Here is a 10,715-nt window from a genome sequence, read left to right as displayed (position 1 = left end):
TGTGATATAATCTTAAAAAAAATGACCCCACTAGCAGTTTAAGATCCCATCTTTGTCTCAAAATCTTAGTAGTCTTTAGTTTCTCACATTGAAAGTCAGTTTTAAAGTTTTTACTTTTGAATATAGCCATCAGAAAAATGTGTGATTTTATTAAATGATCCTTGAAGTTGATGAATATAGCATTTTAGGTTAATATCGAAACTTGATGAAATATTAAATATATTATCCGGAGTTATTCATTTGTCTTTGCACTTATCTGTAAGAGGAAATTACGATCAGTTATAACTAAGTCATTTATTTAACCAGGTTTCTGATGATTTGAACATGTAACAAGTTTGAGTCAAGTCATATCAAGTAATAAATGTAAGTGCATTTTATTGCAGAATAATAAAAAATGTGCAACAAAACAGAATTATCTCGTTTATACATTTGGAAGAACTTTCTTCTAATCACCCAAAAACCTTGATAGTATAAGCAGAATTCTTCTGCCGTGGGCTGGAGCTCCCTTTCACTGACTCTGCAGTAATGTTAGTGCACTCTTTGGAAAGTTTCCCCTCCACATGTCCAAAAACTGATCTCAGAGGGAGTCCATGCTGCACGCCAGCTCCAGAGCCCCAGCCAACTCCGTCACACGAGCCACCTTCTTCCCACAGGGCACATTTTGTTTACCAACAAGCCTCAAGCTGCAGGTCCGGGGCCTCCCACAGCTTAAGGTGTCATCTGATTGGCCTCCTCCGGTGTGACGTCACGGGAAGTCAGCTCAGAGAAGAGCGCTGGCAGCCAGTACTGTGCCTCTCCAGCTGCCTGAGAGTCCAGCCAAGCCAGGCCTTCCTTCAGCAGGTGATCCTGGGAAAAGGACAGGAGAGTGAAACAGTTATTTTAGGCCCCAAATAAAAGAAAACAGCAGGATCAGTTTGAAGTAGCTCAGGATTAAAGGAAGATGAAGAAACAGCCAATGGCCAGGCTGTACCCTGCTCCTCACAGACCTCGACCTTGATATATAATCTCCATCCTGGCTGCTTTCACACAGTTAAAGTGAGCTGTGTACTCACCAGCACGTGACACGCTCGCTCCTTCTCCCATTTTAGACTGTCCTTGATCTCACTCACTGTGACGTATCCCTTTTTCTGCAAACAAAAAGAAGACTGACATTAGAGCACCAGAAACAGCCAGGATCTCACCTTTCAGAATAAAAGCCCTTATCTCAGACAGAAAATCCTCAACATTGTCCTTTTACCTCTCCCTGCTGTGATCCTTCAATACATGGTGGCAATAAAATAAAATTAAGGCTCGAGGTTTATTTTACTGCCTCACATTCGCGGACTGCCTTCATGGAAATAAAAATGGGACTATGCAACAAAGTAGAGTTTGTCCAAAAGAATTATGTAATGGCATGAAAGTTACACAACCAAAATGTAATAAAGACCTCAGGATGGAAGATAAAGTACAAGAAGTCCTTAGGATGGTGTAAAAACAAGCACTTGATTATTTTTCAAGGCTGCTGATTGCTTTATGCTGAACTCTGGCTTCGTCTTACCTCGGCCAGCTGAAGAACCACAGTGTGGTCCATGTTGAGCTCAGCCGGGACTGACTGGACCAAGTAAGAACCACCAACGGGAATCATCCCAAACCCATTCCCCATCACCTTCAGTTTCTTTATGGCTCTCACCAAGTCGTCCCTGGGAAGCACATATTCAGCCACGTGATTTAAAGTTGATGTCCAGGCATTAAATAAACATCTTTAAGGCATTTTATGTCGATCAGTAGCACATGTTTCTATACTACACAACACGTTCGGTTGGTTATACTTACTGGCTAACCTCCTGAGCGTATTTACCGCGTCCTTTCAGTACTCTCTGATGGAGCTCATCCAGAGTAATCAGCCCTGAAAGAAAACACACACATTGGGACTTTATTTAGTGATTTCAGAGCTGGGTTATAATTACCGGATTCAGTTCATGATTTGATTTTCTGCAATTCACTGTTACCTCTGATGTCTAAGATATTAATGCCAGCAGACTGCTGCAGGTAAATAAAGATGCAGGTTACTGTTGAATAGGAAGGGTCCTAACTGAGTGACCCAGAAGTATCTGCAGCTGTAATAAGAATCCTCTAAATACTAGGAAAAGGTGCTTCTGTGTTTCTTATTTACCGCATTTAGCAGAGGATACACTGAACTAGCCTTTATGAAAGCAGGCCCAACATAATTAAGGAGTCTTGTGTAAGTGCAGTCTGATTCTCTCAGTCCTTAAAAGTTCTCTTTCAGATATTTCCTTGACCTTATGTTTTCTACTGAGGCTGAGAAAAACAGTTTTTTGGAGGGAACTATTCACAGCCACTCTGCATACAAACCTCCGTTTCTATGTTTCAGGGCAAGGCACACTTCAATGATCTGCACACCGAGTTCATAGTAGAAGTCACCAACTCCGAGCATCTCAGACCAAAACCCTTTACCAGCTGTGGAAAACAAAAAATAAAAACGGCACAGAAAAGGTTACGTCACTTGGATAAGCAGAAAAAAAACAGACGTGAAACAGCCTGAAAACTTTAACTCCAGCTGTGATCGTTTCCTTCTTTGCGATCAGTTTACTTGTCAAAGTTGATTCGTCACTAACATATTTACGTTTACAACCAGGCAGCCACTGCTCCAAGTTTTTTCAGTGCAGGTTGATATATGAAAATTTCGACTTACTAACTCAAACATGTGAAAAAATAACCTTATTACATTACAATTTTGAGATAATAACCAAAACTTCTGACTTATGGATGCCAAAAGATTTTTTGTCTCAGTGGCAGAAACAGGCTGTGAGAGAAGTGTGTGGGGATTGTCTACAAAGTGAAACACCTCAAATTAAAAAAAACATGAAGGATACATGTTTACTAATAACTTTGCTCTCATACAGCATGATTTTTTTCCAAATTAAACTTGTAAAGTGAATTAATTTGTGTCTATGTAGAAAAAGAACACAATTTTCCAAGTTTTGTATCGTGAACTTCACTTTTTTTTCATTCAGATTTACAACTTTGATCTCTAAAGTGACCATATTCTCTGAATAGATCCCCATCCAGTCCCTTATTTATTTATTTTTTAATGCCACTAATATGCCAAAACATATGCTGATCATATCCCAAATCATTCTCACATGCAAGCGGGTCAACGCCGATGGTGGCACACATTTCCTGAAACTGGACCCTGAACTGTGGGTTCTTGCGGATCTCTTGTTTATGTTTGCTGGCAAATTCTTCCAGGTGGGTCTTGAAAGTTTCCAGCTGCTTGGACATCTAGCAAAAAAGGGAAAAAATGTTCAGTTGTAAAACTGGGGCTTCAATTGGGACTTATTTTCATAATTTATTGGTACTGATAGCAAATTTCATATTCAAACAATGGTTTCACTTCGCAGACAAAACTCACAGAAACTCACCTGCACTATTTGATCCTCAGCCAGAACATTTCCTCTTTCTTTGTATTTGGCCTTAACAAACAAAAAAAAGTACAAGTGAAATAAGAAAAATGTTGCTCCAGTTTCTACACTCATCATTGGCAGGCGGGTTTTAATGTGTGTAAATACGGGTTAACTGCTTACCAAGTGCATTTAAATAAAGGCTGACATTATTTAGAGATATTTATGATACCTTTGCCCACATTAACCTGCATATTACAAACTAATTCCTGGTATCATCATTACTAAATGATGAAGCAGCAGTAAATGGCTTTTGCAGATGTATTCTGCTAAAATTAAACCACGGCAATAAAAAAAAATATCTGCGGCTCACGTTGGCTTTTAAATACCTCCTGCCAGCTGGAATAAAGATAATACACATATGGCTAATGTGAGGCTCTAACTCCTCTTGAATCACCGCTTTGAGTTACAGCGTTACCTCAGCCAGCTTCTTTTTGGCGATCGCCCCGGCGCCGACACCTCTCCGCATTTTGGTGATGTTTGTCCCAAACTGTAAGAGGAAGGTTAAAACTCGAAACTACGAGGTTATGGCACAAAAATGACTCCTCTGCACAATTTAAGGTAAAAATCTTAACCTAAGCTAAACTAATCCTAATTTAACGCATTGTCGCTCATAAATTCTTCCTGATTTCACCTCAAAGAACAAATTTAGCTCTTACATCACCGATCTGTAACTCCTGTCGATTTTAACGGCTGAAAAGTGAAGTTTTCTAGGATGTTTCACGCTAAATGATTGCAACTGCTTCCATTTTGTTTACAAGGAAGTAAACAGCTGAACAGTGTACTGAACACTGCCCCCTGGTGTTGGGGAGGATATAGCAGCTTGTTGCCGTTAATCCGTTTAAAGTCATTATGAATATATTATCAAAATTATCCTCATCAGCAAATAATAATTGCTTCTTTGCATCATGAGATCCCTTTATATTATATTTTTGAAGAATTAACTTTATTTATGAGAAATTCTTATAAATTAAGAATTTCTGGCTGTTACAGCAGACAAAACCTTAAAAATAGCATTAGAAAAATTAAAGGAGCAGCTATATAGACATATATCTGAACAACATAAAACAAAAAATTAAAAATAAGCTTAATTAAATAACAAAATAAGCCTAAATAAGTACAACTAAAAGCAATACAATATAATAATATGTAGAAAGAATACACCGTACAGATTACCAGCTTCATTTCAAGTTCACACACAGATATTTATTTTTAATGAATGATGTTTTAATGAACATAGAAAATAAAATATATGTCATTTAATAAAACAGAAAAAATATAATTTATTGAATAACGTGGGGGAAAAAAACAATCAGCAGGTGTTAGGTGACAGGTTTTGCAGTGTAAAGAGTTACAGCGTGATATTAGTAGTGTGTTGATTGATTTAGGACTACAATTATTTTGAAACGGAGCAACAGTTATTAGGGTGTTATAGTTATACTATCTCCAGCATTTCAGGTTCAAAGACTCTGAGAAGTACAATTCAGTGATTTTTAGATAATAACTTTATTCATTTATGTGAAGACTGCATTACACAAATAGAGCTTTTGCACGGGACAAATATTCACAGTTTTACACTAGTAGACCTACAGATTGTCCATCACAGAGTTAAAGATGAAGAAGAGTTGAGATGAGGTCTCCACAGTGCCTCTGCATCCTTCTGGATCCTCACAGCCTGAGAACAGTGTGACAGATTATTTATATTAAACACAGCAAAGTAAATTGATTTTGGATTTTATTTTTACTTAATTCATTGTTCTGTCACAAAATAGAGAGAAAACGCTGCTTCAAATGTCCCAGAGCCCTGTGTCCTCATGAAGACACGAGGCTCTGGGACATTGAGCCTTGTTATGTTTATTATAGAATTATGCTTATTTCTAACCAGATATTCAAATTGTCTGTGCCACATCGTCATTTGAAAAGAATACAGGTAGTGCCTCTGCACGTGAATAAGTTTAAGCACACCTAAATGTTTCTCCCCTGCTTCTCCTGCAGGCTGAGCTTCAGCAAGTCGTTGTACTGATGTTCCTCTAAATCCTTCCCAGCATCAGCGGGCCTGAGAGAACAGAAAATACCTTTCAATCAAATAAATCTGTTGTTTTGTTCTGCTTTTAAGCTGGTGCTTCATTCACTGACTCACTTGGTTTTCTTCTGCCTTTGGCTGAGCAGGAACTTGATAAAGTTTTTCTGCACCATTGAATCCATGATTTTGCTGAATTCGCTGGCGATGGTAGACTCAGCGTACCTCTTCCTCAGGTTCTGCTCGTCTTCACTGAGAGGCAACAAAGACACAAATATAAAAATCAGATTATTTCTTTGACCCTCTTATTCCCTCTCCTCACACTCAATAGTAGTCAGACCCTGTCATATCTTAAAGACTTAATAGTATCTTATTATTAGTGCTTTGTGATACTGGAAATTTTGGTATCGAACCGATAGCGAGTAAATACAGTGTCAGTGTTGCTGATACCAGTAACACCTTTGAGCTTTTCATGTACTTTGAAGCTGTTTTTGTTTTTAGAGACCTGTAAATCTGCCTGTCTCTAAATCCCTTTGGGTCAGCTTCTGTTGTTTAACTGTGCTGTAGGCTATAAATAAAATAGACGCGACAGTGTCGATCCTCTCGTGCTAGTATCAGTCCAATACCAGTACTAGCACTGGTATGATCGATATTTGGATCGATCTGCCCACCTCTACCTATAATCCAAACAGAGCTCTTCCCTGTATATATATACAACCATTTGTGCTTAGTAGAAACATATTTATTTTTCTAATATATCTGCAATTCACTTCCTGATCCTTCTGCTGCTCAAACAAGTGAATTTCCCCAGTTTGGGATACACATTCTTCTTCCCCGCTGTCACCAAGCTCTGCTCACAGGGGATCGCCTGCTTTTTCTCTAATATTGTAGGAACTTTGTCTCACACTCTTTGGCACCTCGAGGTGACTTTTGTTATTGTTATATTTTTTTAGTTATTTGTTCAACCTTTTGATTGCTAAAGTTAAAGAAAATGATGAAAAGATTTCCAGACGTGTAATTCTATCTGACCAAGAGTCAAATCCTCACATCCAAGAAGCAGAGGATTTTCCTTTTTGTACATTTGCTTAATAAGCGGCTCAACTAATCATAAAAATTGTAGTTTTAACCAATTAGCCATTTAACTTGTCCACATCAGCCACATTACAGGGAGTGCAGAATTATTAGGCAAATGAGTATTTTGTCCACATCATCCTCTTCATGCATGTTGTCTTACTCCAAGCTGTATAGGCTCGAAAGCCTACTACCAATTAAGCATATTAGGTGATGTGCATCTCTGTAATGAGAAGGGGTGTGGTCTAATGACATCAACACCCTACATCAGGTGTGCATAATTATTAGGCAACGTCCTTTCCTTTGGCAAAATGGGTCAAAAGAAGGACTTGACAGGCTCAGGAAAGTCAAAAATAGTGAGATATCTTGCAGAGGGATGCAGCAGTCTCAAAATTGCAAAGCTTCTGAAGCGTGATCATCGAACAATCAAGCGTTTCATTCAAAATAGTCAACAGGGTCACAAGAAGCGTGTGGAAAAACCAAGGCGCAAAATAACTGCCCATGAACTGAGAAAAGTCAAGCGTGCAGCTGCCAAGATGCCACTTGCCACCAGTTTGGCCATATTTCAGAGCTGCAACATCACTGGAGTGCCCAAAAGCACAAGGTGTGCAATACTCAGAGACATGGCCAAGGTAAGAAAGGCTGAAAGACGACCACCACTGAACAAGACACACAAGCTGAAACGTCAAGACTGGGCCAAGAAATATCTCAAGACTGGTTTTTCTAAGGTTTTATGGACTGATGAAATGAGAGTGAGTCTTGATGGGCCAGATGGATGGGCCCGTGGCTGGATTGGTAAAAGGCAGAGAGCTCCAGGCCGACTCAGACGCCAGCAAGGTGGAGGTGGAGTACTGGTTTGGGCTGGTATCATCAAAGATGAGCTTGTGGGGCCTTTTCGGGTTGAGGATGGAGTCGAGCTCAACTCCCAGTCCTACTGCCAGTTTCTGGAAGACACCTTCTTCAAGCAGTGGTACAGGAAGAAGTCTGCATCCTTCAAGAAAAACATGATTTTCATGCAGGACAATGCTCCATCACACGCGTCCAAGTACTCCACAGCGTGGCTGGCAAGAGAGGGTATAAAAGAAGAAAAACTAATGACATGGCCTCCTTGTTCACCTGATCTGAACCCCATTGAGAACCTGTGGTCCATCATCAAATGTGAGATTTACAAGGAGGGAAAACAGTACACCTCTCTGAACAGTGTCTGGGAGGCTGTGGTTGCTGCTGCACGCAATGTTGATGGTGAACAGATCAAAACACTGACAGGATCCATGGATGGCAGGCTTTTGAGTGTCCTTGCAAAGAAAGGTGGCTATATTGGTCACTGATTTGTTTTTGTTTTGTTTTTGATTGTCAGAAATGTATATTTGTGAATGTGGAGATGTTATATTGGTTTCACTGGTAAAAATAAATAATTGAAATGGGTATATATTTGTTTTTTGTTAAGTTGCCTAATAATTATGCACAGTAATAGTCACCTGCACACACAGATATCCCCCTAAAATAGCTAAAACTAAAAACAAACTAAAAACTACTTCCAGAAACATTCAGCTTTGATATTAATGAGTTTTTTGGGTTCATTGAGATCATGGTTGTTGTTCAATAATAAAATTATTCCTCAAAAATACAACTTGCCTAATAATTCTGCACTCCCTGTATTACAGTGTACTGTATTATAGCAGCAGAATATGGACCCTGATAGCTTCCTTGTCATATGATTGTTAGGTTTTCTCCGTTTTTCTTGTATTATTGTGAGGTTTTTACCTTACAATTCAAAGCACCTTGAGGAAACTGTTCGTGTGATTTCGCACTATATAAATAAATCTGAACTGATTTTAATTGAATTATCAAAGATATAATAAAATGTGGTATAAAGTACTTATTATTATGTATTTAAGGAGTCACGCTATTATAAATTGTGTTGACATACTGGGGGGAAAATAGTCAGCTAAGCACACGGAGAAAAGTTTGGAAGCCATTTAAATACTTATATTAAATTCAAGCTCATTATGCAGATAAAAGGACTTCCTGCTGCACTGAGGCAAGGTTTCCAATCTTTTGTGATTGAAGTACCCCCCACAGTAACCCATTTCTACCTCACACTGTCACGTTCAGACTGTATTCATTAAAATGTTTAACCCACAAGTCAATTAAAAGTATAAATTCCAATTTAAGATGTTTTTTTATCAGAATATTTTCTAACATTTAAGATTTGTCTTCACAGCTGTGACCTGCCATGCATTATATTGTGATAAATAATCCCCCACTATAAGCCTTTACATTTATTTTCCTCCGCAAACACAAACATATATGAATATTTTTACAATTTTACAATCATATCTTTTTTGCTTTTATTAATCCCAACTTTTACATTTTAAGTCAAGCTAAATATGAGTTTTGCTGTATTTGAACCTCACTGTCCTATAGAACAGTGAGGTTCAAATACAGCAAAACTGTAGACTGTACACAGTCTACAGTTCACCCCAAAGTTTAATTTATAAGCATTCAATGTTATAAAATTCTCTAAAATTAAATATATAAAGTAAATGCAAGTAAAAAAGTTTTAAAATCATTGGAATTTTGAGCAGCCTTGTCTTATAAATGTTGCCGTTAAATCCAATTATCACTCAGTATGTTCAGGGGAAACAAGCATATAAAGCATACAGTGAGACTTACGCTATCTCTTCTGGTTTTGCATGCAGGGCTCCCAGCAGGCAGATGATCAGAAGTTTGAACAACAAAGCCTTCATGATGACCTGAAAGCAAAAACAGAGATTGTTGGAGAAAGGTCCACACTTAGTTCAACAACTTTAAGCAACCTGGAGGAAAGGTGAGCATATTCTGCAGCTCAAACCAAGTGTGTGAGCAGTTACATGAAATCCATTCAAGTATATTTTCTCACCTTTGAATAAAACGTCTTTAAAGCAGGCAGAGGGGAAAAATTTCCAGAGAAATTTGTAGACTGCTTACTACGATGTGTTGCTTTCAGAAAATGGGCTTTTATATAGTTTCCACTGAGATAATATGAGCCAAAGCTACAAAAACAGTTTAGTTCCAACACATTAAGTCATTAATGAAACACATACACACACAGGTGACTACTGATAAAGAGGGACGTAATAAACTTTAAATGGGAAAATGTGTGGGCCATTAAACTAATGAAAAAGTGGCAATGTGAAAATTAAAGCATGTTGAAAATACGGTGAAGATGTTTGACTGATGCTTATCGTAAAATGAGAAACCTCTGCTCTATGACACTTTCTCCAAAGTAATGACACCTACTGCTCCTCTCACAAAACAGCTTAGCCTCAGCTACTGCAACCCTCACACAGTGACACTGAAATTATAGCTTAAAGAAGACCCATTACTATCATATATAGGGTGGATGCTTTCAAATATTAAGATAGTTAATTCAGTTTCATTTAAATTTTGTTTCTATAACGCCAAATCACAAGAACAGTTGCCTCGGGGCACTTTATATTGTAAGGTACAGATGCTACAATAATACAGAGAAAACAGAAAAAAACACAAAAATCAGATGATTTCCTGTGAGCAAGCGCTTTGGCAGCAGTGGGAAGGAAAAACTCCTCTTTAACAGGAAGAAACCTCCAGCAGAACAAGGCTCAGGAAAGGGGCAGCCAACTAGTGCGACCGGTTAGGGGTGAGAGGAGGAAGACAGGACAAAGAAACGCTGTGGAAGAGAGCCAGAGATTAATAATAACTAATGCAGAGTGGTGTAAAAGCTGAATTGTGTAGGTAATCATGTGGGTCAAAAACTCAGGCTTCAGAGTACTCTGAAAGCTCTGTTTTAGACATTTTTTCTACTCTTTGCTCTGTATGATGTCCGTTTGCAAAAAGCAGCCTATCTGCTGACAGGAATTTCTTATGTATTTTACATATTTGAACCTCGAAGTAATAACCATTGTCTGTTAGAAACAATTTTTAAAATGGTGTTCAACTGTAATCTATATTTATTTTGTAATTTACATTTAAAATGAATTATTTATTTATTTATAGTTTTTAACAAAAGACAGTTCTCATGTAAGTCCATAATGTTTCTATCAGCTCAAATTTGAAAAATAGACGTCCAACCACGGACGTAACACGGACGTAACACGTTGACCTCTTACGTGACACCAACGTAACACTAGAACACGCCCCTT

General features: G+C 38.2%; 2 protein-coding genes across 3 annotated transcripts; both read right to left on the bottom strand.

The window, feature by feature from the left end:
* Nucleotides 1-358: 358 nt before the first annotated feature.
* Nucleotides 359-4,248, bottom strand: snf8 (SNF8 subunit of ESCRT-II). Its single transcript, XM_040014424.1, has 9 exons — nt 4,121-4,248; nt 3,880-3,951; nt 3,423-3,473; nt 3,144-3,282; nt 2,353-2,457; nt 1,813-1,885; nt 1,538-1,679; nt 1,053-1,127; nt 359-846 (listed from the first exon to the last, which is right to left on the bottom strand). Exons 2-9 carry the CDS (start codon nt 3,928-3,930, stop codon nt 709-711), a joined length of 774 nt encoding a protein of 257 aa, XP_039870358.1. The 5' UTR covers nt 3,931-3,951; nt 4,121-4,248; the 3' UTR covers nt 359-708.
* A 700-nt stretch (nt 4,249-4,948) lies between these two features.
* On the bottom strand, nt 4,949-10,715 carry LOC120723027 (gastric inhibitory polypeptide). 2 transcript variants are annotated; one of them, XR_005693656.1, is made up of 5 exons: nt 9,455-10,715; nt 9,229-9,308; nt 5,602-5,733; nt 5,427-5,517; nt 4,949-5,136 (listed from the first exon to the last, which is right to left on the bottom strand). XR_005693656.1 is itself a non-coding variant. In XM_040014277.1 (4 exons), the coding sequence occupies exons 1-3, from the start codon at nt 9,300-9,302 to the stop codon at nt 5,427-5,429; spliced, it is 297 nt and encodes a 98-aa protein (XP_039870211.1). In that variant the 5' UTR covers nt 9,303-10,715; the 3' UTR covers nt 4,949-5,136. The 2 variants fall into 2 exon arrangements, 1 of the variants encoding a protein (XP_039870211.1); XM_040014277.1 differs by having other exon boundaries at nt 9,229-10,715.

This window comes from Simochromis diagramma, unplaced genomic scaffold (genome assembly GCF_900408965.1).
Source record: "Simochromis diagramma unplaced genomic scaffold, fSimDia1.1 OVJJ01000669.1, whole genome shotgun sequence".
In the NCBI taxonomy this organism is placed as follows: domain Eukaryota; kingdom Metazoa; phylum Chordata; class Actinopteri; order Cichliformes; family Cichlidae; genus Simochromis; species Simochromis diagramma.
The sequence above is the reverse complement of the archived record's forward strand: the minus strand, read 5'-3'. Positions and strand labels throughout refer to the sequence as shown.